The sequence below is a fragment of the Oncorhynchus clarkii genome, chromosome 19 (genome assembly GCF_045791955.1).
Source record: "Oncorhynchus clarkii lewisi isolate Uvic-CL-2024 chromosome 19, UVic_Ocla_1.0, whole genome shotgun sequence".
Classification (NCBI taxonomy): Eukaryota; Metazoa; Chordata; class Actinopteri; order Salmoniformes; family Salmonidae; genus Oncorhynchus; species Oncorhynchus clarkii.
This window is the reverse complement of record NC_092165.1, coordinates 16,239,818-16,266,942: the sequence shown is the minus strand read 5'-3', so window position 1 is coordinate 16,266,942 and position 27,125 is coordinate 16,239,818. Positions and strand designations below refer to the sequence as shown.

The 27,125-nt window shown below is 43.4% G+C and overlaps 2 protein-coding genes across 3 annotated transcripts; both read left to right on the top strand.

Moving 5' to 3' along the window:
• The first annotated feature begins 1,694 nt into the window (after positions 1-1,694).
• LOC139374846 (uncharacterized) lies at positions 1,695-14,203 on the top strand. Of its 2 annotated transcripts, none has more exons than XM_071115997.1 (6): positions 1,695-2,192; positions 6,111-6,241; positions 6,442-6,615; positions 11,961-12,122; positions 12,493-12,604; positions 12,890-14,203. In XM_071115997.1, the coding sequence occupies exons 1-6, from the start codon at positions 1,919-1,921 to the stop codon at positions 13,846-13,848; spliced, it is 1,812 nt and encodes a 603-aa protein (XP_070972098.1). In that variant the 5' UTR covers positions 1,695-1,918; the 3' UTR covers positions 13,849-14,203. The 2 variants fall into 2 exon arrangements, with proteins under 2 accessions (XP_070972098.1, XP_070972099.1); XM_071115998.1 differs by having other exon boundaries at positions 1,706-2,409.
• Positions 14,204-18,375: 4,172 nt separating this feature from the next.
• LOC139374849 (uncharacterized) lies at positions 18,376-21,679 on the top strand. Its single transcript, XM_071116001.1, has 3 exons — positions 18,376-18,836; positions 19,185-19,315; positions 19,522-21,679. The coding sequence occupies exons 1-3, from the start codon at positions 18,560-18,562 to the stop codon at positions 20,683-20,685; spliced, it is 1,572 nt and encodes a 523-aa protein (XP_070972102.1). The 5' UTR covers positions 18,376-18,559; the 3' UTR covers positions 20,686-21,679.
• Positions 21,680-27,125: the final 5,446 nt, after the last annotated feature.

Below are 27,125 nucleotides of genomic sequence, written 5' to 3'. Positions count from 1 at the left end.
GACCAATAACCTAATTTCTCATATTAGCGTCATGGCAGCACCACAAGTTCCCCGGCAGCAACATTGAGACTTCCGGTTTTCCAATTTTTGCCTTCAAAATAAATGTCTGCGGTAAAAACGCTGTGTGAATGATACGAAATCAATATTTTTTTTCAGCTTAGTGCATAACGTTAATGTAAAAAACAACATATAAACTAAAAAGAGTGACTACTTTATATAAGTGTCACGACTTCCACCAAAGTTGGCTCCTCTCCTTGTCGCTCGCCGAACGCTGCCCGAACGTCACCGGCTTTCTAGCCATCGCCTCTCCATTTTTCATATTTCCATTTGTTTTGTGTTGTTCCATACACACCTGGTTTTCATTCGCTAATCACACTGAATGTATTTAGTCCTCTGTTTCCCTCCATGTCTTTGTGTGAAATTGTTTTATGTTATGTGGGTATTGTCACGCGCCAGACTTTTGTTTATGTTGCGTGCTTTTGGCACGTTTATGTACTTATGTGCTTTCGTTTGGACCGGAATAAAAAGTGTGCCTGTTAACTACACTCTGCTCTCCTGCACCTGACTTTGCCTCCATTACACACCAGTAACAAAAAACAATACACTGATTTCATTGAATCTCCGCCTTTCCTTCCAGTTCTCTGCTGCCAATGACTGGAACGAACTGCAAAAATCACTGGAGCCTCATATCTCCCTCACTAGCTTTAAGCACCAGCTGTCAGAGCAGCTCACAGATCACTGTACATAGCCCACCTGCACACCTGTACATAGCCCATCTGTAAATAGCCCATCCAACTACCTCATCCCCATACTGTATTTATTTATTTATCTTGCTCCTTTGCACCCCAGTATCTCTACTTGCACATTCATATTCTGCACATCTACCATTCCAAGGTATAATTGCTATATTGTATTTACTTCGCCACCATGGCCTATTTATTGCCTTACCTTCCTTATCCTACCTCATTCGCACATACTGTATATACTTTTTCTACTGTATTATTGACTGTATGTTTGTTTATTCCATGTGTAACTCTGTGTTGTTGTATGCGTCAAACTGTAGGCCTAAGAATTACATTATTGGCTTAGAGAGAGAAAAAACGATTATATGCGCCAGTGTAAAAGTGGGGTTGGAAATACTCAGTAGGGTCTGTAGAATATATGGTGTTATTTCATGGGCGACTGAGGTTGGTCCCAATGGAATGGGACCCAGGGTCGTTACACTACTCACTCCTTTCAAAGAGCGCGTCCTTGCGCTAGCTTGCGGCTCTACCTCTTACAGGAACGCGCTCACCGGCCAAGCACACGCACTGTCGTGGATGCAAGGTCCGATCACTTCCGACACCAATGTAATGAAACAGCAGGGAGCAGGTCTACCTTCTAGCCCGAGGTCCGGCGCGCTATCGACTGTGCTGCAAAAGTATGCTCGTACGGCCGGGCCGATTTCCGCGGTTATAAACCCAGGGTAGTTACAATAGTTTATGCTCTATAAGCCAATATGTATTCCATTAACAGTGATTCGCACTGGGGGCATTTATATGACTTTGGAACATGGTGCAAATTTCACTTAAATATGAATGAATGCAGGTTATTGACAGTTTTCTACTATTACTTGGGCGATCTTAATTTTGAAGAATTTCTAAAAGTCTGTGACCCGGAGGTACTTTAAGTGTTGCTACGACACGCGGATATTTATCTTCATTTCAGTGTAAACGGAAGTAAACAGTGACGAAGAACAATTTCCACGTTCGCGTTTTTATTTAGACGTTTATTAACACCATGGAAATCAAAATGTGACTCATTTAACTGCACAGCATCACATACTTACCCCAGGTAGTCTTTCATTCGCGTTGGATACAGGACTTGGTTTATAGATGTTGTCTATATAACGCTAGCTAGCTGCTAACGTTAGCTAACAATGGCTAACTGTATTGTTTTTCACGCTCAAATAGCCTCCATCATGGAGGTGCTAGCGAATGCAGCCGTGGCAGAGATCTGTAAACTCGTAGACGACGACTATGCAGTGTTTCGTTTGGAAATAACTCAAAGCCAGAAAGAAAACAGGGCATTGCGGAGGAAACTACAGCTACAGGAACTTAAGGTGTCACGAGAGGTGGCAATGCGAGAGCGCGTCCTTGTCAGTCGTCCAAGAAGTGGGAAGATCCTCGACCAATACAGAGGAATGGCAAGAGGTACATTTTGCATAAAGGCGCTGCATGGTCAACACGACGTATGCATTGGCAAAATAAAAAGACAATTGGATGAACATGACACTGATTTAATTGAAAAAATATAGCCTACCTACAGTATAGGCAGGCTATATCTTTTAATACATTTACGGTGATATGGCCTCTACTTCTTGCGTTTCGCGGAGCAGCACAGAGCTGTTGAAGGAAGTTGTCTTCTATGGTATGTTGGCAATCGCACAATTTAATGTGCATTCCTTCACCTTCTGAGTGATGGAAACAGGAAAGGGGGGGGGCTGGAGTTTCAGAAAAACTTTGCCTTCATAATCATTGACCTGTACAGAGAGTTAAGTCAAAACCACAAGTCCAAATCTCCATCCATGGCTTAGGAAAGGGCCGATTTAGTAAACTAGCTACTGCAGGACATCTACACAAGCAGACCAGAAACAATAATGAGGTTTTGCTTAGGATGTGATTTGATTGGTGTTCCCGGGAGCATAAGATACATAGGCTACACATACTGAGACAGAGGGGTGCTGTTTCCCTCGCTCTGATGATTTCTCCGGTGAGATTCAGCCACTTGTAAAATAAACGGAACATTTGGACAGAGAAAAAAACAGACATTATTTTATTTTTATTGGTCAAATATTTGGGGAAGACTCGCTTCCCTTGGCATCCATGAATACACACCACTGTATTTAGGCTATTGTTGGTATGTTTTTCACTCTGTTGAAGTAGAAATCGGAGTATAATGCTTATATGGATGTCAAGCTCAATATACACTGCTCAAAAAAATAAAGGGAACACTTAAACAACACAATGTAACTCCAAGTCAATCACACTTCTGTGAAATCAAACTGTCCACTTAGGAAGCAACACTGATTGACAATACATTTCACATGCTGTTGTGCAAATGGGATAGACAACAGGTGGATATTATAGGCAATTAGCAAGACACCCCCAATAAAGGAGTGTTTCTGCAGGTGGGGACCACAGACCACTTCTCAGTTCCTATGCTTCCTGGCTGATGTTTTGGTCACTTTTGAATGCTGGTGGTGCTTTCACTCTAGTGGTAGCATGAGACAGAGTCTACAACCCACACAAGGGGCTCAGGTAGTGCAGCTCATCCAGGATGGCACATCAATGCGAGCTGTGGCAAGAAGGTTTACTGTGTCTGTCAGCGTAGTGTCCAGAGCATGGAGGCGCTACCAGGAGACAGGCCATTACATCAGGAGACGTGGAGGAGGCCGTAGGAGGGCAACAACCCAGCAGCAGGACCGCTACCTCCGCCTTTGTGCAAGGAGGAGCACTGCCAGAGCCCTGCAAAATGACCTCCAGCAGGCCACAAATGTGCATGTGTCTGCTCAAACGGTCAGAAACAGACTCCATGAGGGTGGTATGAGGGCCCGACGTCCACAGGTGGGGGTTGTGCTTATAGCCCAACACCGTGCAGGATGTTTTTCATTTGCCAGAGAACACCAAGATTGGCAAATTCGCCACTGGCGCCCTGTGCTCTTCACAGATAAAAGCAGGTTCACACTGAGCACTTGTGACAGACGTGACAGTCTGGAGACGCCGTGGAGAATGTTCTGCTGCCTGCAACATCCTCCAGCATGACCGGTTTGGTGGTGGGTCAGTCATGGTGTGGGGTGGCATTTCTTTGGGGGGCCGCACAGCCCTCCATGTGCTCGCCAGAGGTAGCCTGACTGCCATTAGGTACCGAGATGAGATCCTCAGACCCCTTGTGAGACCATATGCTGGTGCGGTTGGCCCTGGGTTCCACCTAATGCAAGACAATGCTAGACCTCATGTGGCTGGAGTGTGTCAGCAGTTCCTGCAAGAGGAAGGCATTGATGCTATGGACCGCCCGTTCCCCAGACCTGAATCCAATTGAGCACATCTGGGACATCATGTCTCGCTCCATCTACCAGGAGATTGCACCACAGACTGTCCAGGAGTTGGCGGATGCTTTAGTCCAGGTCTGGGAGGAGATCCCTCAGGAGACCATCCGCCACCTCATCAGGAGCATGCCCAGGCGTTGTAGGGTGGTCATACAGGCACGTGGAGGCAACACACACTACTGAGCCTCATTTTGACTTGTTTTAAGGACATGACATCAAAGTTGGATCAGCCTGTAGTGTGGTTTTCCACTTTAATTTTGAGTGTGACTCCAAATCCTGACCTCCATGGGTTGATAAATTTGATTTCCATTGATCATTTGTGTGATTTTGTTGTCAGCACATTCAACTATGTAGAGGAAAAAAGTATTTAATAAGAATATTTCATTCATTCAGATCTAGGATGTGTTATTTTAGTGTTCCCTTTATTTTTTTGAGCAGTGTATGTTCATGTTATTGTCATCAATCAACTGCATTACAGTTAAAACTACTTTGACTACCACCACCGATGTTTATATGCTAGCTGTGCTACCAGTTTATACGAATGGGAGTTAGCATTTAGCAGTCACTTTTTCTAAACCTGAAAAGGGACAACTTTTAAATGTTAAGCAGCGAAAACAGCCAAATGTATCCAAATTGGATTTAAGTAACCACATTGTGGGCCTGTTACAATATATCAATCATGATGGATTTGACAAATATCCACTTTGTTAGATCAGATTTGTTGAATGTGCGTCAATCCAGCTTCCTTCTATCCCCTACGTCTGCATTTCATTGACCTCTTTACCCGCGTTATCCTCATTACCTTCCCGATCTCTTTCCAGGAGTTCAAACACATTTTTGTGTCTTTTGAAATCCGTACACGAGGTATCATAAATATGCTATTTTTTGTGAACTTCTTATGTTAAAGTTCTCCATGTTTGTTTGTCAAGAAAGTGAGTTTGTGTTTATAGAGGATTAACCGCCCCCACCTAGTGGCAACAAATCATGTCAGTGTGGAGCTATACGGAGCCCTCTGCATTGTTACACAATATGAGAGGCGCATGACATCGCTGTACAGAGCTGGATTTGGCCTCCACAATCCTTCGGATGCTCCGCAATTGCGTCACACTCTACGTACGAAGCCTGTGGATCAAGCATAAATTGGCTTTAAGCGAAAGTTCTCTCTGCTTAGTGTTTTGGGAAACACGTGAAATATTAGGCCGTTGTAGGAAAGATGTATCTTAAAACACTCCGAAGCCTAAGTTCCATTGCTATCGGGAAACCGGGCCCAGATGTGTTACCCAGAATTGGGTCTCGGTCAGTTTTTGGATAGTAGGCAATAATTCCCCATGATTAGCCATCTTCCGCAAAGACACAATATTATATTCCAACCAGATTCTGGATTGGGGCTGCAGGTAGATTAGCAGTTAAGAGTGTTGGACCAGCAACCTTTTGGGGGGGGGATGCAAATAGTCTGGGTAGCCATTTGATTAGATATTCAGGACTCTTATGGCTTGGGAGTAGAAGCTATTTAGGAGCCTCTTGGACCTAGACTTGGCGCTCCGGTACCAGTTGCCGTGCGGTAGCAGAGAGAACAGTCTATGAATAGGGTGGCTGGAGTCTTTGACAATTTTTAGGGCCTGGTATAGAGGTCCTGGATTGCAGGAAGCTTGGCCCAGGTGATATACTGGGCCGTACGCACTACCCTCCGTAATGGCTTGCGGTCGGAGGCCGAGCAGTTGCCATACCAGGCAGTGATGCAACCCGTCAGGATGCTCTCAATGGTGCAGCTGTAAAACCTTTTTAGGATCTGAGGACCCATGCCAAATCTTTTCAGTTGCCTGAGAGGGAATATGTTTTGTTGTGCCCTCTTCACGACTGTCTTCATGACTGACATTTATCAATAAATAGTATATCAAGAAGTTATGAGAAGTGTTACCTTACATCCTTGTCAATTCTAGACAGTGTCTATAGGGTACAATATAGAGTTGAGCATTGACAGTACCTAACTTAACCACCTCCCTTTCCCCAATCACTCTCTCAGGTGAAGGACATCTCAATGGAGGCCACAGAAGCTTTGTGACTCCAGCGGAACACAATACATGGAGAGATGACCAACCAATCACTGTTGACGAGGGGAGTGGAACCGCAACCCAGCACGTTATTGTGATAGAGGTCAGATTAATAGTGTTGCATAAAAATGACAGTATATCAAATGTGACGAGTTTATTTCAAAAAGGCTCCCCACAGCTATTCATTAGCTTACGTGTACATCATAATGTATTTGCCATATGGGAGCTTGTGAGACTTCTCCACGACATTGTCATCCAATTCAACTAATGTACTGATAATAACCTCCCCTCTTCTTGTGTCAGTCTGCAAATACAGAGGCTGCAGGTCCTGGGGTCAAGCAGGAGAGGACTGAAGGAGAGGAGGACGCAAGACACAGCAGAGACATCCAGACTGAAGCAGCAGGAGCGGCTCCTGTAGCTCCGGAGGATCCCACTGCCTCCCTAGTGCAGCCCAGGACCAGACGCAGCATCACGGAGGTCAGTGGAACGCTGAACGCCGTCCTCAAGTCAGAGACAGACACCGAGACTTTAACTGTAACACAAAGGCTTTTACACACAGGATCTGAACACAGATCAGACCCAGAGAGACTGGGGCTGGGGCCACAGGGCTGTCGTCCTGCTTCCAGCTCAGAGTCTTTACTTTACGGTAACACAAGCCTGAGGACGATTCAATCCCATCGGGACTCAGGTGATGCATTAGAGACTGGCAATGATCCGTCTTGTTCTTACACTACAGAGATGGACCGTGACAACATATCCTTGGGTTTAGAGACACAGACTGATCTGTCTAGAGGGGACTGGAACCAGTACAGTAGTAGTGTATACTCTGAAGGGTGCCTAGATAAGAAAGGGGAGGGTCTGGTCGTAGATGAGGTGACTGTGAAAGTGGAGGGTGACGTTCCTTCCACATGGAATGCAGATAGTCACCTCGGAGATGGACTCTCACAGGGCAGAGATTTCTTAGATTACAGGGAAAGCTTTGAATCAAATAAAAATGTTGCGACCCATTCCCCTTTACACTCTCTCAGGCATTGCGATCCAGTGTCCACGTCAATGGGTCCTACCGATTCACACGGCCATGTCCTTTTTGATCAGGAATTGAACTCAAACAACAGGGATAGAACCCAGGTTCAGGGAGGGGGAGCCACATCAGGATATAGTAAAGAGAAACCGTTCCTCTGCATGTTCTGTAACAAAGGCTTCAGTTGCTCCCAGAAGGTGGAGAGGCACCAGAGGGTCCACACAGGGGAGAAACCATTCAGCTGTACCCAGTGTCACATGCGCTTTGCCCAGTCTGGCCACCTGAAGAGACACCAGAGGGTCCACACAGGGGAGAAACCGTACAGCTGTACCCAGTGTCATATGCGCTTCGCCCAGGCTGGTGACCTGAAGCGGCACCAGAGGGTCCACACAGGGGAGAAACCCTATAGCTGCCCCCAGTGTGAGAAGAAGTTCTCAGAGAGGAGCTACCTCAGGCTACACCAGCAGAAAAAACATTCCACTCTATAACATAGAAAGTAACCATTCCACGCAATAGCTTCTGGCATTTAGATCAAACCCTGCATTAAAGACACATTTTCATTGTTTTCAGCAGAAAAGACCCACAGATGCATTTTAAATAACGAGAGTAACAGATTCCAGTGTTGAATATTGCATCCAGACATTGTGTGATATGATATACACTGAGTGCACAAAACATTAGGAACACCTTCTTAATATTGAGTTTGACCCCCCTTTTGTCCTCAGAACAGTCTCAATTCGTCAGGGCATGAACTCTACAAGGTGTCGAAAGCGTTCCACAGGGATGCTGGCCCATGTTGACTCCAATGCTTCCCACAGTTGTCAAGTTGGCTGGATATCCTTTTGGTAGTGGACCATTCTTGATACACACAGGTAACTGTTGAGTGTGAAAAACCCAGCATCATTGCAGTTATTGACACACTCAAACTGGTGCACCTGGCACCGACTACCATATCTCTTTCAAAGGCACTTTTGTCTTGCCCATTCACTCTCTGAATGGCACACATACACAATCCCTGTCTCAATTTCCTCAAGGCTTACAAATCCTATTTAACCTGTCTCCTCCCCTTTATCTACACTGATTGAAGTAAATTTAACAAGTGACATCAATAAGGGATAATAGCTTTCACCTGGATTCACCTGGTCAGTTTACGTCATTGAAAAAGCAGGAAAGTGAATCCTAATGTTTTGTACACTGTATAAGCTACATAAGCCTAAAAAGACTGTTACATATTGTGTTTGCACTGTGTAGAATGTGATGTTCACAAACGGCTGTTTCATTATTTCTTATTAAACTACTTAATTTGTTTTTATCCCCCAAGACATGTTTAATGAGAAAATAAATGCAGTTTATCAAGTTCATTAAGTTTTTTTTTTGAGATGTGTATGTGTGGTTTTAATATGGTGTATTTAAAACTTATGTTTAATAAACACAAAATGGGACTTTTCATTCTAAGACTTTCATTGAGATTCTCTTTAGTATACATCACATTTGGACCTGTATCCACAATGCATCTCAGAAAAGGTCCTAGGCATCCTGTTAAAACCTGTTAACATTTTTAAAAATAATAACCAGGTGGTAATGATGATGCAATCTCTAGTGCACTCCACACTGCCCTTTCAGACCTGGACAAAAGGAACACTTATGTGAATGCTATTCATTGACTATAGCTTAGCGTTCAACACCATAGTGCCCTCAAAGCTCATCAGTAAGCTAAGGGACCCTGGGACTAAACACCTTTAATTATTTATTTAACTAGGCAAGTCAGTTAAGAGCAAATTCTTATTTTCAATGATGGCCTAGGAACAGTGGATTAACTGCCTTGTTCAGGGGCAGAACGACAGATTTTTACCTTGTCAGCTTGGGGTTTCGATCTTGCAACCTTTTGGTTACTAGTCCAACAACTAGTCTGCAACTGGATCCTATACTTCCTGACTGGCCGCCCCCAGTTGGTAAGGGTAGGTAACAACACATCCGCCACGCTGATCTTCAACACGGGGGCCCCTCAGGGGTGCGTGCTCAGTCCCCTCCTGTACTCCCTCTTCACTCATGACTGCATGGCCAGGCACGACTCCAACATCATCATTAAGTTTGCTGATGACACAACAGTGGTAGGCCTGATCACCGACAACGATGAGATAATATAGGGAGGAGGTCAGAGACCTGGCCGTGTGGTGCCAGGACAACAACCTCTCCCTCAATGTGAGCAAGACACAGGAGCTGATAGTGGACTACAGGAAAAGGCGGGCCGAACAGGCCCCCATTAAAACCGACGGGGCTGTAGTGGAGCAGGTTGAGAGCTTCAAGTTCTTTGGTGTCCACATCACCAACAAACTAACATGGTCTAAGCACACCAAGACAGTCGTGAAGAGGGCAGGACAAAACCTACTAAGATTTGGCATGGGTTCTCAGATCCTCAAAAAGTTCTACAGCTGCACCATCGAGAGCATCCTGACGGGTTGCATCACTGCCTGGTATGGCAACTGCTTGGCCTCTGACGGCAAGGCTCTACAGAGGGGATTGCATAAGGCCCAGTACATCACTGGGGCCAAGCTTCCTGCCATGTAGGACCCCTATACCAGGCGGTGTCAGAGGAAGGCCCTAAAAATTGTCAAAGACTACAGCCACCCTAGTCATAGACTGTTCTCTCTGCTGCCGCATGGTAAGCGATCCCGGAGCACCAAGTTTAGGTCCAAAAGGCTTCTCAACAGCTTCTACCCCCAAGCCATAAACCTCCTGAACAGCTAATCAAATGGCTACCCAGACTACTTGCATTGCCCCCCCCCCCCCCCCCCATTTAAGCTGCTACTATTCTTTGTTTATTATATATGCATAGTAACTAACTCTAACCGATGCCCCCACACATTGACTGTACCAGTACCTCCTGTATATAGCATCGCTATTGTTATTTTATTGCTGCTCTTTAATTATTTGTTACTTTTATTTATTTTTTACTTAACTATATTTGACTTAACACGTATTTTTCTTAAAACTGCATTGGTGGTTAATGGCTTGAAAGTAAGAATTTCACTGTATACCTGTTGTATTCCGCGCATGCGACAAATACAATTTGATTTGATTTGAAGACACTGCCCGGGCAAACTCTGAGCCAGGAGTAAAATCAACTCATAAAAGTTTATCTCAGCTGATAGTCACGACATCCTGCAAAGGGAAGATAGTGATGACGCTCATTGACATTGTTGCAAAAGATAGGGAATAACCAATGAGGCATCGCCAGCTGTGAACTGTATAGCACGCTTCATACAACCACATTGAATGTGACTGTACATCAAATGTTGCGATGGTAAAACGTTTGATATAGTTTTCTCCTGACACGACCACGTTGCCTTCTCTTAATTATAGCCTAATATGTTGGCATAAATATGTTTTTTTTTTTTTTTTTTACCAATTCTGATTATTGTTAACTGAATTTTGACAATATTACCATTATACTGTTACCAACCCTCGTCACTTCCCTTTAACAACTTTTAACTCCCGTTTATCAAATCACTTGCCAATAATGTTGCATACGTTTGAAAGTTCTGGAATTTTCATCGGACACAATCAAAGTTTACATAAGCTTTAGATGCTTTCAGTTGCCCAATTTACCGGCATTCCCGATTTAGGCTTTTTCTTTTTACAACCTGATGTTGCGCTCCGACGGGATAACATGACATAGCATTATGTAGGTAATTAAATCATCGAAAGAAAAACGTGTTTATTTATTTCGTCTAGTCTTTATAAGTATTTAGGCATATCATGTGAAATAGGCCTCGTGAAATCATTGTCAGAAGCGCAAGAGTTACTGTTGCATGTAGGTCTAGATTATTTATGGATTGATCCTATAGAATTATACAAACATTATTTGAACAACTCCAAAGCAATTGCATGTGGCACAGGAACTATCGACTCGCTTCATCACCAGTAAACCTGCTGATAACTCTTAACTGGTTAGGACAGCTCGTGTGATTTCCTAAATATCTGTCGACTAGGTGGGACTGTTATGACTAAAGTAGCTTCATTCATCGCTTTTGTTTTTACCCATTAGAGTAGGAGTAAAATGTATCTATTCTCAGCACTTATGACCAATTTTCTACTCTGAGAGCCTTTTGTGGATACTGGCCCAACAAAGAGTCTTAGAGTAGAAGTGCTGATCGAGGATCAGGCCCTCGACCTGTCTACATCATCATGATCTGAAAGGCAAAACTGATCCTACATCAGCACTCCTCTGAGAGGCTTTGTGGATACGGCCCTTGATTTCACCCTATTCTACATACCCCCGACAGCGCATTTGACTTACTAAATATACCTACACATAACCACACACTAGCAAGCACCCACTGTACACCTCAAAATAGTTTAGTATTGTCGGATGATGACTTATCATAGCTGACTATTCACCCACACCATATTTACTGTTTGTCCACCATGATGGGTTTTAACAATGAAGTCATTCTGTAACTACAGTATAGGACCTAAACGTAGACACATGCACACACACAAACATGATAACATGTATTTTGTGTTGTAGATATGTGGTAGTAGAGTAGTGGCCTGAGGGCACACACTTAATGTGTTGTGAAATGTATTGTAATGTTTTCAAAATTGTACAACTGCCTTAATTGTGCTGAACCCCTGGAAGTGTAGGCCCTGCCTTGGCAGCAGCTAATGGGGATCCTTCATACATACAAACAGTGGGGATGGGTAAACACACCATGTTGAAAGTGTTATATTATCTGTGTGTGTGTGTGTACGTACCTGAGGGAGTGTATGTCTGTAATCTGTATCACCTCTCTTCCAGGATGAGGGTCCAGAGGTGCTGCTGGTGAAGGATGAGGGGTGTGAGGAGGGTCTGGGGAACCCTGAGGGGACCATGGTCATGGAGGACAACCAGCCTACACCTCCTCCTGAACCCACAGAGAAACCAGCTGAGCAGCACAGGACCACACACAGTCTCACTGAGGTGAGCCCACTGTGAACTACTGTCTGAATGGTATTAGGTCTGGGCCCGTATCCACAAAGCCTCTCAGAGAAGGAGTGCTGATCCAGGATCAGTTTAGCCTTTTAGGTCATAATTATGATTAAATGGAAAGATCAGCACTCTTACTCTGAGGCTGTGTGGATACAGGCCCAGATGTTGATTAATTTTGTTTTAAGTGTGGAACCCTGCATTTGAATTATCCAACAATTTACGTGTCGGGTAATCAAGTCAACTAACATGTTTACATAGTACTCATAGCAATCCCTCATTGTCCAATCAGAAGATGCTCCATAGCAGGGTGCTCATATCAGATTTCTTGATCCAACATCCTCTCACTCTGTATCTCTTATAGTCAGTAGACATGGAGGATGGGAAGCCTGATCTGCTGCTGGTCAAAGAGGAGACAATAGAAGACGGACCAGAGAGCATTGACCTGCTGAGTGGACTAAAGATGGGGGAGCAAGGCAAGAGAGAAATACATATAGCCTACATACAGTAATAGATCTTCAATGGGAATAGTGATGCACCTGACAAATGTTTTTCTTAAACACATATGAAACCTTATGAGTACTTTATTTCTAAAACAATATCAATACAATTTGTATGAAATTCAAAAACAAACAATACTATGTATATCAACATGACAGTCATATCATATCACCAGGCAAATAACACACACAAAATCCATGTATATGATTTTTGTTCTGTTGTCATGTTTGTTAAGTCTGGATTGTAACATTTGCCTGTAGGTGGTTTGCTGGAGGCTAAAAGAGGAGACATGGTGGCCATATTTGATTTCCAGACTGGTGCAGCCAAGAGCCCAGGGGATGACATCACAGAGCAGGCTGGGGCCAAAAGCGACATAGTGGAGGTCAGTGGATGGGACAGCGTCTTCAACTTCAGGCTGGGGAACAACACTGTTAACCACAGCCAGAAACAGACAGTCAAACGCAAAACAACAACCAAACTTAGTCTCCATGACAACAGACTGGCTGAGACCAGGACAAGGTTTAGATTTGGTCTGCAGGGACGGGGAGGTGTCAGTATGGGGCGGGAGAGAACAGACACAGACTCGGCTAGCGATGCTCCGTCCTGCTCCTATAGTTGTGATTCAGAGAGACAGATGGCACCTCAGGTTACCCCACAAACAGGTGCTGCCTTCAGCCAGCCTTCTATAGGATCTATAAACTGGAACATGGACCCTGCAACAACACAGACACTCCCTGGCCTTCATCCTGCTCACACTCTCCTAATGTTAAACCAGACCTCAGACAATGCCAGTGCCTCAACACTAAATGGCTACACAAGCCCATTGACAAATAACAGTAGTAGTGACGCTATCAGTAGATCCGGTGGCAAAGAGAAGTGCTTCCCATGTTCATTCTGTTGGAAAGTCTTCAGTTTCCGCAAACAGATGGAGAGCCATCAGAGGATGCACACGGGAGAGAAACCGTTTGGCTGCCACCTGTGTGAGAAGAGGTTCTCCCACCAGCACCACCTGAAGAGGCACCAGCGGGTCCACACAGGGGAGAAACCCTACAGCTGCCCCCAGTGTGAGAAAAGTTTCTCCCACCAGCACCATCTGAAGGCACACCTGAAGGTCCACACGGGAGAGAGGCCATTCACCTGTACACACTGCGGGAAGAGGTTCTCAGAGAGGAGCTACCTCAGGATACACCAGCAGAAAATGCACATGGTCCATGTATAGAGTAGTCAATTCTGTTGGTTTAGGATGTAGTAGGGAACTGGATGAGGTGAACTGAGAAAAGAATGAGTATGATGAGGCAGAGTAGATGATATGGTTGGTGTGGTGTCTGTAAAAATGCTTTACTTATGAAGAGTGACAATCTTGTCCTGTTGTTTGATGCTGGTGTTTTATAATGAGGAAATTATAGTGCCTTAATTCAGGTTTACGTGACCTGAAGTAGTGAAGTTGTGTGTAATGTTATGTTGAACCTTTTCCAAAGCATTCTAAAATTAATTTGATCAAAGCGAGGGTATCAGATCAAAGTTATTTTACTTGTCACATGTATAATTGTGTGCAATAAAAGTGCTGCACTTCACATTGTGAGTGTATGACCATTTTGTTTAAATGAACTACAAAATGTACTCTGTGCTGACTGACTTGGTTATTTTTGTGTCAATTCAGGGACTGAGTTTCCCTTACCTAAGTGGAACCAAAACATTATACTTCATTCTTGAATCAACACATAATTTTCCAATGGCTTATCGTGGAGAAATTACAAGATTATGTTCATACTTATAACGTCGTATAAAGACACATTTTTCATCAAACAAATGATCATTGCGGAGCTAATGTGATGTAGTAAAGTCATTGAAATATGTTGCATGAGAAAACATAATCCGCTTTTATTAAAAGGCGCATGCATGATCTCGCTTTACATCAATGGAGGTCGATTTAACTTGTTGACTGCTAATCTATTCATTTTGCGCATGTGAAAATCTCTGCGGAGAAACACTTGGAGGAACTTTAAGGCTATTTTCTGGAAATTGTGTCGTTATGTGCCAGATGTTAAGACGACAAACCATTGTAATTGGGTTATTTGCGGGATTCACTTTGTTATATCAATAGCATTGGGTCTACGGTATTGACTCAAATCTGGGATTCTGATTGAAATTCAACTATGGATATGTATTGAATATATGCTTGAGAATTGGCTGATATTATATATTTTATGTATTTTATACATTTGACGCATTACAGGTTCATCTTAAAATACTAGATGTTTAATAGGTGTGAAGCAGAGGTTGGTATTCAAAATATAGAGTCGTATTGTTTGGGTAGACTGAAATGAAAACAGCGCCTTCTAATCATTTGAATGGAAATATGTTATTAGTGTTTTTTTTTTCGGGTAGACTACGAATGCCCTGTTTTAGTCCGCTGGTGAAAGCGTGTGGTGCTCGCTGGGCTATATCAGGCTGTAAGGGACACAGTGGGTTAGTTTGGTGTAGAGATATGACTAAGTTGTATGGGAGATATGCTTTGGCACCATTTTGTTATCATTCATTACTCAATTCTATAGTTTAACACCAGTGAATTTGAGCAGGAAGGTAATTTCATTTCAAACGATAATCTGTTTCCGAACAGTGTCCAGTCATTAAAGTGGATTGCTGTTAGTTTTGACTGTTGCAACTTTTTGAAGGTTCTAGATTTGTTAAACAACAGGTTTATATTATTACAAAATGAATGCAACAGGTTGCAATGATTAGGTTACGGAAAGGGGTTATAGGTACGCTGAGAAATTAACACTTTCTTTTCCAGGAGAATGGGGGGAGTCATTTTCTCTCTCTTTTTGAAATGTTTTCTAAGGCTACGGTCTTAGGAGAACAGTTAGTGAAATTCGGCAGTTTTATAAGTATAAATCTACCCAACTTTATAAGGCCTGGCAATTTTTGTTTGTTTTTGCCATATGGTTTACCACACACACACACACACACAATTTACTGGTTATGAATATGGGTTAGTGCCGAGGTATCTTAAAGGGGCGCACACACACACTCAATTTTCTGAAGTCTTTTTTAATTAAACACGTGAATTATTTTGAATAGAAATGTACTGGAAACTCATTGTAAACCTGGGATACGAAATGTATGAAATGTTTGACTTTTTCATTAATTAGTCAAATATAGTAAGACACACTTCTTTGAAGGGTTTGTATGACCTCTGTCCTGACTTTCCACTGTGGTTTGATCGCCCTCAATGGAAAGCCATTCAGATGATGATTTGAAGGTCATTTGTAATACTGATCATTATGATGTAGTTCATAGCCATATTTGTGATTTGGACCAATGGGAAGAGGGAGAGGGCGTTGCCTTTGACTAAGGGTAGGCTGTATTAAGACTATTTTCCTATGATCGTATGGGTACAATGTTTTTCTTTATGGAATTATTAAATGGTAGTGATTCTTATTCAATTTGTTTTTTTTTGAACGAGTCGTGTCAAAATGGGGGAATTTACCAGTCCTCTGAGGTTTAGGTTTGAAGTTTACACACCTTGAGTGATATGTAGGAGTGTATTGAGTGATATGTAGAAGTGTATTGTTGTGCTGTATGTTCTGTTTTGTTTCGATACAAATCTCACTAGATTTGATCTGCTGGATTGTTGGGATTTCTCACGATGGGTTAGAGATCTAAAGTCCTGATCCTGTGGCTCTGCGATGACGTTGACAGTGTGATGGGGAGTATAAGCCAATCTGAAAACATTTGTTTCAGCAGAATGTGTTGTTATTCTCTTTGACATGTGTTTAGAGATTTGTATTAAAAATAATTGGTAAAAGTAATAATTTGTCATATAGTCAATGCTTGTCTGGATTTCCTGAATCAGAAATGAACTCAACTAAACTGTTGTTCTGATCTGTCCTCTCTCTCTCTCTCTCTCTCTCTCTTGGTTATCATGAAAAGTGATGTCAGATGGTGTCTTGATGCATGGGCGGGGATAATTCGGCCGAGGACGGTGTGAACCTCAAAACCCCCTCTACCCGCTGAAGAAGTGCGACAAAGGCGTTCAATATGGCCCTGTCCGCACCACTTCTACCCGAGAGACCTGAGCCACCAACCGGTGTACAGCATCCGACCGAAGCTATCAACTGTTTTTTCTCTTGTGTCTTTTCTCTCAGGAGTGTGACAGGAGTCGACGTAGAGTGAGCATGAAGGGAGATCTGTTCCAAACTTCTTTCATGTTGCTGGTATGCTGGTTGACAAATGGACAAGACATAATGGGTGGTAAAGGTGGTGGCGGCCCAGGTGAGACATTATCATGGGCCATCCACTTTGAAATATGAAGCTATCTGAAAAAGAACCAATGAAGAGACACCAGGAGAATCAGTGCCTGAAGGGGGGGGGGGTTAACTGTGCCCATAATTGATTTAGATTTGTCTAAAATTGTTTATTTTGGGTATCAGGTTGATTGTAGAGGTCTACACACTGCTACATGTATAGTAAATGAGATTAAGAATGCACTAAGATACTGATCTGTAATTATATGCATGATAAGAATGTTAATACTAGAATTATGGGTTCATTATACTGTATGTTAATATAAATGTACATTCTGCCAATGTTGGTGTATGCCAAATTGAGGGTTTTAATCACTGAACAATGTCATTCTAAATTTGGGTTGGATAATTAATTGGGTTTTGATTCTGATTTGGAAATTGAATGATTTTTAAAACTGACGGATTGATTGGTGAATGAGAGGGTGAACTCTGATCCGGAGAGTGGAACTGATCCTATATCAATTTGGTATATCCATTACCAAATTACATTTTTGATGATAATGATAATTCTCAGGAACCATAGCACGTATGGTGCTAATGGCACATAGAGTCTATAGGAGTGGCCTTATAAGTAGTGGAATCATGATGCTTGTTCTGGGTCATGTTGATTGGGCACCAATGCAATACATTTGACTTAAACCGGGATTCACTACCTGGATTTGTCCAACAAGATATGCTAATTTGAGTTCCTACAGGTGGTGTTATGGGGATGGAAATAGTTATTTCCACCATGCTGACCAATGGGAGTATGCTCAGTATCAACAAGATGATTTGTTTCATACTGATGAAAAATCTACTCTGATTTAGATTGCTGGTCATTTGTTAACGACAGTTGAATGTTTATATAATTCCCAATGAATGATAATTGTATGTTTAAAGGCCGTATCGCAAGCGATGAGTATTGACGTTTCTTAACGTTAAAACAAACGCGTCGGGATTGTAGTTCACATGAGCCAGTCGTGGGCAGAGCTAACAGCTGCTAACTGTAGGGAGAAGGCAGAATACTGCCGAGAGTTTAAGACCTAGGAGCCCCCCGGGGAGTAGGCCTGAAGAGAGAAATCCACAGGATGAGTTTAAGTAAGGTAGGATTTCTTGCGTTTATTGCTATGGTAATTAAATTGTACTGCACTGATGGGGCTTAAATCGCGGAAAATATATGTGGCAGTGGCAGCAGGACAGACATTTTTGGGTGTAAGAGTTTCCTCTTTGCAGAAGATCTACAGTTGGTTTTAAGAGAAGGGTTCCATCCTCCCAGGCTGTTGTAGTATCTGGTAAGGCTAAAGTAGTGGGATACGGGTGGTGTGTTTGTTTATGTGTAGAGTTAGGTGGAGGTGCGATTTAAAAAAAAAAAATCTGACAATGTGCAATTCACACTCCGACCTGTGAAAGGCAGCAATACGCAACACAACTAGTCTGCCGGAAACTCACACGAATAATTAACGGAAGTGAACAGTGACCAAGAACAATTTCCACGTTAGTGTTTTATTGTTGTTATTTCGATGTTAAAAAATGACTAATTTAACTGCACAGCATCACATACTTACCCCATATAGTGTTTAATTCGCGTTGGCGACAGGACTTGGTTGATAGACGTTATTTATGCAGGTTAGTTAGCAGCTAACAATGGCAAACTGTGTGGTTTTTCACACTCAAATAGCCTCCATCATGGAGGTGCTAGCGAATGCAGCCGTGGCAGAGATCTGTAAACTCGTAGACGACGACTATGCAGTGTTTCGTTTAGAAATAACTCAAAGCCAGAAAGAAAACAGGGCTTTACGAAGGAAACTACTGGAAATGAAGGTGGCACGGGAGCGCACAGAGAGGACAACGCGAGAGCGCGTCCTCGCCAGTCGTCCCAGTAGTGTCAAGATCCTCGACCGATACAGAGGAATGACAAGAGGTACATTTTGCAGAAAAAAGGCAGAGGCTGCGTAATTGGGTCTTGGTCAGTTTTTGGATAGAATGCAATAATTCCCCTGATTACTTAACTACCATGCCAAAGATACAATAGCATATTGTAACCAGATCCCTGATTTACTGTATTTCTTATTATTTACTAATTGCAAACAATGTGGTACATGGAACATAATCAGCCTACATCAATCAATAAGTAGTACATAAAGTAGTTATAATAAGTGTTACCTTACATCCTTACCAATTCTAGACAGTGTCAATAGTGCACAATATAGCGTTGATCAATCACAGTAGTTCACCTAAGCACCTCTTTCCCCCCCAATCACTCTCTCAGGTGAAGGACATCTAACTGGAGGCCACAGGAGCTTTGTGAAGCCAGTGGGACACAATACATGGAGAGATGACCAACCAATCACTGTTGATGAGGGGAGTGGATCCTCAACCCAGCACGTTATCGTTATAGAGGTTAGTGTAATAGTGTTGCATTGAAAATGTGTTACTATGTAAATGAAATATGGCCTGTTTATTTCAGAAAGGCTTCCCTCAGCTATTCACATGCTTACATGTACATCCTCATTTATCTGCCATAGGGGAGCTTGTGAGACTTCCCTACGGCATTGTTATCCAATACAACTAGTTACCAGTAACAACCTCCTCTCTTCTTGTGTCAGGCTGCAGATGCAGAGACTGCTGGTCTTGGAGTCAAGCAGGAGAGGTCTGAAGAAGAGGAGAACCAACGGCACAGCAGAGACGTCCAGACTGGAGCGCCCTCTTTAGCCACGGCAAACCCCACCGCCACCACGCAGCCCAGTACCAGAGGCAGCGTCACAGAGGTCAGTGGAACGCTGAACGGCATCCGCAAGTCAGAGACCGACACAGAGACTTTAACCGTAACACAGAGACCAGAGAGCCCAGAGAGACTGGGGCTTGGACCTCTGGGCTGTCATCCTGCTCTCAGCTCAGAGTATTTACTTTACGGTAACCCAAGCCTGAGGACAGTTCATTCCCATCCAGACGCAGGTGACGTGTTAGAAACTGGCAATGATCCGTCTTGTTCTTACTCTACAAAGATGGACCCTGGCAACATTCCCTTGGATTTAGAGACACAGACTGATCTGTCTAGAGGGGACTGGAACCAGTACAGTAGTAGTGTATACTCTGAAGGGTGCCTAGATAAGAAAGGGGAGGTTATAGTGGTAGATGAGGTGAAAGTGGAGGGCGACGTTCCTCCCACATGGAATGCAGATACTCACTTAGGAAATGGACTCTCACAGGGCAGAGATTTCTTAGATTACAGGGAAAGCTTAGAGACTAATCCAAATGTTGCAACCCACTCCCCTTTAAACGACCTCACGGATCGCAACCCAGTGTCCACGTTGATGCGGCCTTCCGATTCACACAGCCGCGTCCTTTTCGATCAGGTATTGAACTCAAACGACAGGGCTAGAGCCCAGGCTCAGGGAAGGGGAGCAACATCAGGCAATAGTAAAGAGAAACGGTTCCTCTGCATGTTCTGTAACAAAGGCTTCAGCTGCCCCCAGAAGGTGGAGATCCACCAGAGGGTCCACACAGGGGAGAAACCCTTCAGCTGTACCCAATGTCACATGCGCTTTGCTGAGGCTGGCAACCTGAAGCGGCACCAGAGGGTCCACACAGGGGTGAAACCCTTCAGCTGTACTGAGTGTCATATGCGCTTCGCCCAGGCTGGTGACCTGAAGAGGCACCAAAGGGTCCACACGGGAGAAAGGCCATTCGCCTGTAATCACTGCGTGAAGAGGTTCTCTGAGAGGAGATACCTAAGGATACACCAGCAGAAAATGCATTCCACTCTTTAACATAAAAGTTACAATTCCACTCGATAGCTACCTGGCTAGCTAAGTAAACAACAGCAGGAATAATCTAGCTAGCTGTAAAGTTTACAAGTATCCCCACTAGCTGGCTACTAGACAACCAATATAACATTTGGGCCTAAAGCTTTTTGTTGGGACCCAAGGCAAGCAACTCTTGCCTGTATCAGTATTGGACACTAGCTATAATGTGGACCAATACTTTTATAGCAATATAGCTACCTACTAATGTAATGGCCCAATGTATTGCACATTGTTTTGATAAACCGGTTAGAATAAGGCTGTCAAATCTATACCAATTGCATTGCCTATCAATTAGGGCTGGGCGATATATTGAATTCATTTGATTAATTCGACTTCATGTTTTTGTGCGATATTCCAAATGCCTGTATCGCATTTGGAATATTGATTTTTTTGTGTTTTTCTGAGCGTTTATGTCCCCTTGTTCTCATGTTGTCTTTTTGGTTTCGTTCGTTCCTTCTGTGCTGTGCACCTTCCCATTTACATCAGAGATCGGTATATAACGACGATATGCTCATGTCTCCCTGCCCTAACAATGGGGGGGGGGGGGGGGGGGGGGGGGGAGTCGCCCCAAAGGCAGAACGGCATTGGGCTTATTTTGGACAGATTATGACGAGAGTGAAACCTCTCGCTTTGTCTCTATCTCCCAAGCCCCTCCCCCTATCACTCACAACAATAAAGATGAGAGATCACTTCTTCCTCTCTGACAAACGGTTTCAACTCGCTATTTTGCATTTGAGGTTTGGTCCAACAGAATCGGTCATATGGACACCGAAACACATGGAGACATTATTTTACTGTTATAGAGGAGAAGGTAACCTTTAGAACCATACCAGACACTGCCAAAAAACGGATGTACCAATGAACATTCATTCTGGGTAATGTATGCTCAGTTTGTCATGCGCATATTACGGTACCACGTATCGCTAGCAGCATTTTTGTCAAATAAAGATTGTTTTACTAGCTGTTTAGTCTGTGTTTTCTGGATGTGGAATAAGCATAAAACAATTTATATAAGGAATTGGCAACTTGTCATTCTGAGAAATAAGGTAGGCCACTTGACCTCAACATCTGAACAAGGTGGACAGACTGTTCAAACAGTTGGAGACGGACAGAAGGGTGTGTTCATAACAATCCCAACTGTTTTGCCTTGTTAGCTGAATTCAGAGCATGTGAAATTATACCTAGATCCAAGTTGGCTAAACTTGAAATATAAATAGTAGCTGGCTACTCACTAGCACGTGGGCTTGTGCTAGAGAGCTTGTTTGAGACCGGTGTTCATTTTCTACAATACCTGCTACATTATTAGTGAATTTGCATCATGCTGTGTTAAATATGTAACAAAAGGGCATTTTCATAGACAGACTTGAAGCCAGATAAGTGATTATTGCAAAAAATCGGATTAAACTATTTTGATAAAATAATGAAAAGTATTAGTGGTTCTTATGATTGTGGAAGGCTTATATTCAGCCTAGGTATAACTTCACACGCTCTGAATTCAATAGATTATTGCAGGCTGTTTTAAATGAAGTGTATTTGACCTTTTAAATTGTACAACAAAGCTTATTTAGAGAACATAAAAAAAAAATATATATATATATATATATCTATATATATATATATATATATATATATATATATATATATATACACTGCAAAAAAAATAAGGGGAACACTAAAATAACACATCCTAGATCTGAATGAATGAAATATTCTTATTAAATACTTTTTTCTTTACATAGTTGAATGTGCTGACAACAAAATCACACAAAAATTATCAATGGAAATCAAATTTATCAACCCATGGAGGTCTGGATTTGGAGTGACACTCAAAATTAAAGTGGAAAACCACACTACAGGCTGATCCAACTTTGATGTAGTAGTGTGTGTGGCCTCCACGTGCCTGTATGACCTCCCTACAACGCCTGGGCATGCTCCTGATGAGGTGGCGGATGGTCTCCTGAGGGATCTCCTCCCAGACCTGGACTAAAGCATCCGCCAACTCCTGGACAGTATGTGGTGCAACGTGGCGTTGGTGGATGGAGCGAGACATGATGTCCCAGATGTGCTCAATTGGATTCAGGTCTGGGGAACGGGCGGGCCAGTCCATGGCATCAATGCCTTCCTCTTGCAGGGACTGCTGACACACTCCAGCCACATGAGGTCTAGCATTGTCTTGCATTAGGAGGAACCCAGGGCCAACCGCACCAGCATATGGTCTCACAAGGGGTCTGAGGATCTCATCTCGGTACCTAATGGCAGTCAGGCTACCTCTGGCGAGCACATGGAGGGCTGTGCAGCCCCCCAAAGAAATGCCACCCCACACCATGACTGACCCACCGCCAAACCGGTCATGCTGGAGGATAATGCAGGCAGCAGAACGTTCTCCACGGCGTCTCCAGACTCTGTCACGTCTGTCACGTGCTCAGTGTGAACCTGCTTTCATCTGTGAAGAGCACAGGGCGCCAGTGGCAAATTTGCCAATCTTGGTGTTCTCTGGCAAATGCCAAACGTCCTGCACGGTGTTGGGCTGTAAGCACAACCCCCACCTGTGGACGTCGGGCCCTCATACCACCCTCATGGAGTCTGTTTCTGACCGTTTGAGCAGACACATGCACATTTGTGGTCTGCTGGAGGTCATTTTGCAGGGCTCTGGCAGTGCTCTTCCTGCTCCTCCTTGCACAAAGGCGGAGGTAGCGGTCCTGCTGCTGGGTTGTTGCCCTCCTACGGCCTCCTCCACGTCTCCTGGTAGCGCCTCCATGCTCTGGACACTACGCTGACAGACACAGCAAACCTTCTTGCCACAGCTCGCATTGATGTGCCATCCTGGATGAGCTGCACTACCTGAGCCACTTGTGTGGGTTGTAGACTCCGTCTCATGCTACCACTAGAGTGAAAGTACCGCCAGCATTCAAAAGTGACCAAAACATCCGCCAGGAAGCATAGGAACTGAGAAGTGCTCTGTGGCCACCACCTGCAGAACCACTCCTTAATTGGGGGTGTCTTGCTAATTGCCTATAATTTCCACCTGTTGTCTATTCCATTTGCATAACAGCATGTGAAATGTATTGTCAATCAGTGTTGCTTCCTAAGTGGACAGTTTGATTTCACAGAAGTGTGATTGACTTGGAGTTACATTGTGGTGTTTAAGTGTTCCCTTTATTTTTTTGAGCAGTATAGTTTCTTATATGCTCTTCTGTACAATTTGTTTGCAGTCTGCAGTCCATGAGGACCTGCTGATATCCTGTGTTGCTATCGGGAGAGACTGGACCTCTGAAGTGGCTGGTTACAAACCCTGGCCACGGATCAGGACCCTGGAACAGAAAGAAGCCTTCGATCTTCCTTCCTGAGTCGGAACCGGGACCGAACCACGACTGACAGTTTCCACCACCACACAGAACACAACCAGTGGACAGGTGGACTGAACAACCGCAGTCCTGGTGGTCATCAGAGAGACCGAGGCTCCCGTCAGGGATCCAGTCTGCAGCCTAGACCCTTCTCTTCACAGTCTCAGTGCAGGGATGGAGCAGGACCTGGGGCTGATAGAGACAGACCTATGATAAAGTATCTATGATGAGCAGAGCAGGTCACCCTGGGCTTCAGCCATCACAGAGAGTGGTGTGAGACTCCCCTGATGGTAGTCTTTCAGGAAGTCTGTCTTCTCCTTACCTCAGGCTTACCACACCAATGCAGACAGGGCCAGGATGGGCGTTCACCACAAGAGGTACCTAGCCTATAACACAGCAAACAGCCCAACAACACCCAAACAATGGCTAGAGGAGGCAGCTCAGAGAGTAACCACCTGAGGGTGGTGGCTCCTGCTTCTACCTCCTCTGGTGTCATCGGGTCACAATTTGGGAGGCTGAGCATTAGGATGTACGCCGACAAGCCATACGCCTGCCCCACATGTGGGAAGCGTTTTACTGAGGCGAACTATGTGAAGAAGCACCAGACCATTCACATCAAGGAAGGAGAGGCGCTTGAAGATCAAACTATGTTACAAGAGCTTCTGCTTCCGGAGTATCCTCCCTAGACATAGGTGTGTCCACAATGGGGAGAAATTTTAGCAGTGTTCCTTGAGCTGTATTATAGTCATGTGAAGTGTCTTGGGGTAAGAGTTGTTTTGGATGACGAAATCCCTCAGTTGAGCATCTGGGTATTCTCACATGATTCAGACTTGTTGTTTGGTGTGCTGGCATAGCATGCTCCCTCAACATGAGACATCGGTGGCATTGTGTTGCGTGACGATACTGCACATTTTAGTGTACCCAGCATAAGGTGCACCTGTGCTTCTTGATATGCCACACCTGTCAGGTGGATGGATTCTCTTGGCAAGGGAGAAATGCTCACCGACAGGGGTGTAAGCAAAGTTAGCTTTTTGTGTGCACGGAACATTTCTCTTCTCTTTTACTTCAGCTCATGAAATATGAGACCAACACTTTACATGTTGCGTTTATATTTTTGTTCAGTGTACATCACCTCAGTAGGGTAAATATTCAACTGTCCTTTTTCTAGACTAGGTTTACACAAGCCTGTTTCAAATGACAAGTTAATAATGGGTTAATTACCCTCCTAAACAGAAGTAAACAAGTCGTACACTCTTAACCAGTTTGAAGAGACCCCTCTGAGATTAGCATAACCCAGGCATTTTATCCGGGTTTCTCATAACCGGGATACAAGCCTTTGTGTTATTGTAAATGGGATATGATGATTTAAATGTGTCAACTCAAAAGCAGAATACTTGAGTATCCCGAATAAAAACTGAATATTGGTGTGCATGTAGACGTGGTCAGTGATTTAAAAAATGTGTTTGATTGTTGGCAGAGGCAATGGGGTGAAAGTAAGGTAGAGATTTTTTATATTACAAGGAAATCTGTACTATCATGTAATGGGAATAGAAGGGAGAAGTTATGAGTGGATGAGATTAGGGCATATGCGATTTAATTCTTATTTTGAAATTGATAGGGAAACATGGTACTGGAATGAGGTTTGTAGGGAATTATTTTATTAGAAACTCTCTATAGCAGTATAGAGACCCACAGTGGAGGTGTCATAATACCCATAAAACCTAGTGGTCAAACAGGGAAATGGTTCCAAATGTTTTTCAACCACCACCAACATTTTTTCCCATAGGTGATTTTAGAAACACTTAATAAGAGCTGTGTTTCGTGTTGGCTTACCCTGGCGTGACATTTTGATAAGTCACCTTGTCCAATTTACAAGTTTATCAATACATTCGTCTCTATTTACTCTCAGATTTTAAAAAATCTAATTAGCATCAAAGTAGATCATCATGCAAAACTACAAATCCCTGCAAGCTCCTGCACATCATCTCTAGCTGACACCTTTGCTAACAGATATCGTGTCAGTTTAAAACATGCTCAAGACAGTTCACAGAATTTTCCATTTAAAGAAATGTTGCCAATTTATTCTTCACTACATTTAGCTAACATTACATAGTTAATCCAGAGATTCTTACCTTCGGCAGTCTCATACAGATATTCATGGAATTTGTAGTGCTTTATGATTGGCATATTAGCAATTAATAAGCATTTCATTTTAGGTGGGTAAATACAGGCAGATATATTTTTAAGTCACCTTGTCCTTGAGAGATTTACACGGCTATCAAAATGTCATGCCAGGGTAAGCCTACATGAAACTCAGCCCTTATATTAAGTGTTTCTAAAATCCTTAATGGGAAAATGAATGGTGGAAAAATTATTGGAACCATTTCCTTGTTTGACCGCAAGGTTTTATGGGTATAACTTATACTATGGTCCTCTAATGGCAGCGGCATGTATTCATGGATGCCAACAGGCTTCCCAAAAAATGGACAACAAAAAAAAAAATCTCTACTGTCTCTCTGTGTTTCATAATTTTCCCTCAATTTGCAAAAGGCTGAATGTATCTCACAGGAGAAATCATCTGAGCAAGCGATACAGCGCCCCTCGGCCTACAAGTATAGAGACAACCCATCTGATGCTGTCTGGCTCAAACGAGTATGACATTGTTGCCGCCCGTAGAATTTAAAGTAAGGGAAGCCAGCGAGCATTTGGCCTCCCTTGACATAAAATGTGCAAAATAACAAATCCCATTGAGAGCATATGGCATTAACTTGAATAGCTGCATCTCGTTGTGTTGCTGTCCTCCGGTGGCTAGCTAGCTAGCTAGCTAAAATTGTCCCTGTCCAAAATTAGCTACAGATGGAGCTAGGGATTTGGACTTGTGGTTTTACTTAATTCTCCATACTGGGCAATGACTATTACGGCGATTCTGATCCATTGTTGTGACCGGCCTAATTGGATGGAAGTTCCATATGTAGCTAACTGTAGATGTAGGCCTAAAAGGCTAATGTTAACTAGCCAACGTTGCCCATGAATGGAAGTTAGGCTAGCGAGCAAGCATTT

Excerpts from the sequence above, each read along its gene's own strand:
- LOC139374849 (XM_071116001.1), top strand. The coding sequence starts at position 18,560 with ATGGCAAACTGTGTGGTTTTTCACACTCAAATAGCCTCCATCATGGAG. Across the intron at positions 18,837-19,184 it reads ATACAGAGGAATGACAAGAG|GTGAAGGACATCTAACTGGA; the intron begins GTACATTTTGCA and ends TCACTCTCTCAG. Across the intron at positions 19,316-19,521 it reads AGCACGTTATCGTTATAGAG|GCTGCAGATGCAGAGACTGC; the intron begins GTTAGTGTAATA and ends TTCTTGTGTCAG.
- LOC139374846 (XM_071115997.1), top strand. The coding sequence starts at position 1,919 with ATGGCTAACTGTATTGTTTTTCACGCTCAAATAGCCTCCATCATGGAG. Across the intron at positions 2,193-6,110 it reads ATACAGAGGAATGGCAAGAG|GTGAAGGACATCTCAATGGA; the intron begins GTACATTTTGCA and ends TCACTCTCTCAG. Across the intron at positions 6,616-11,960 it reads CCAGACGCAGCATCACGGAG|GATGAGGGTCCAGAGGTGCT; the intron begins GTCAGTGGAACG and ends CCTCTCTTCCAG.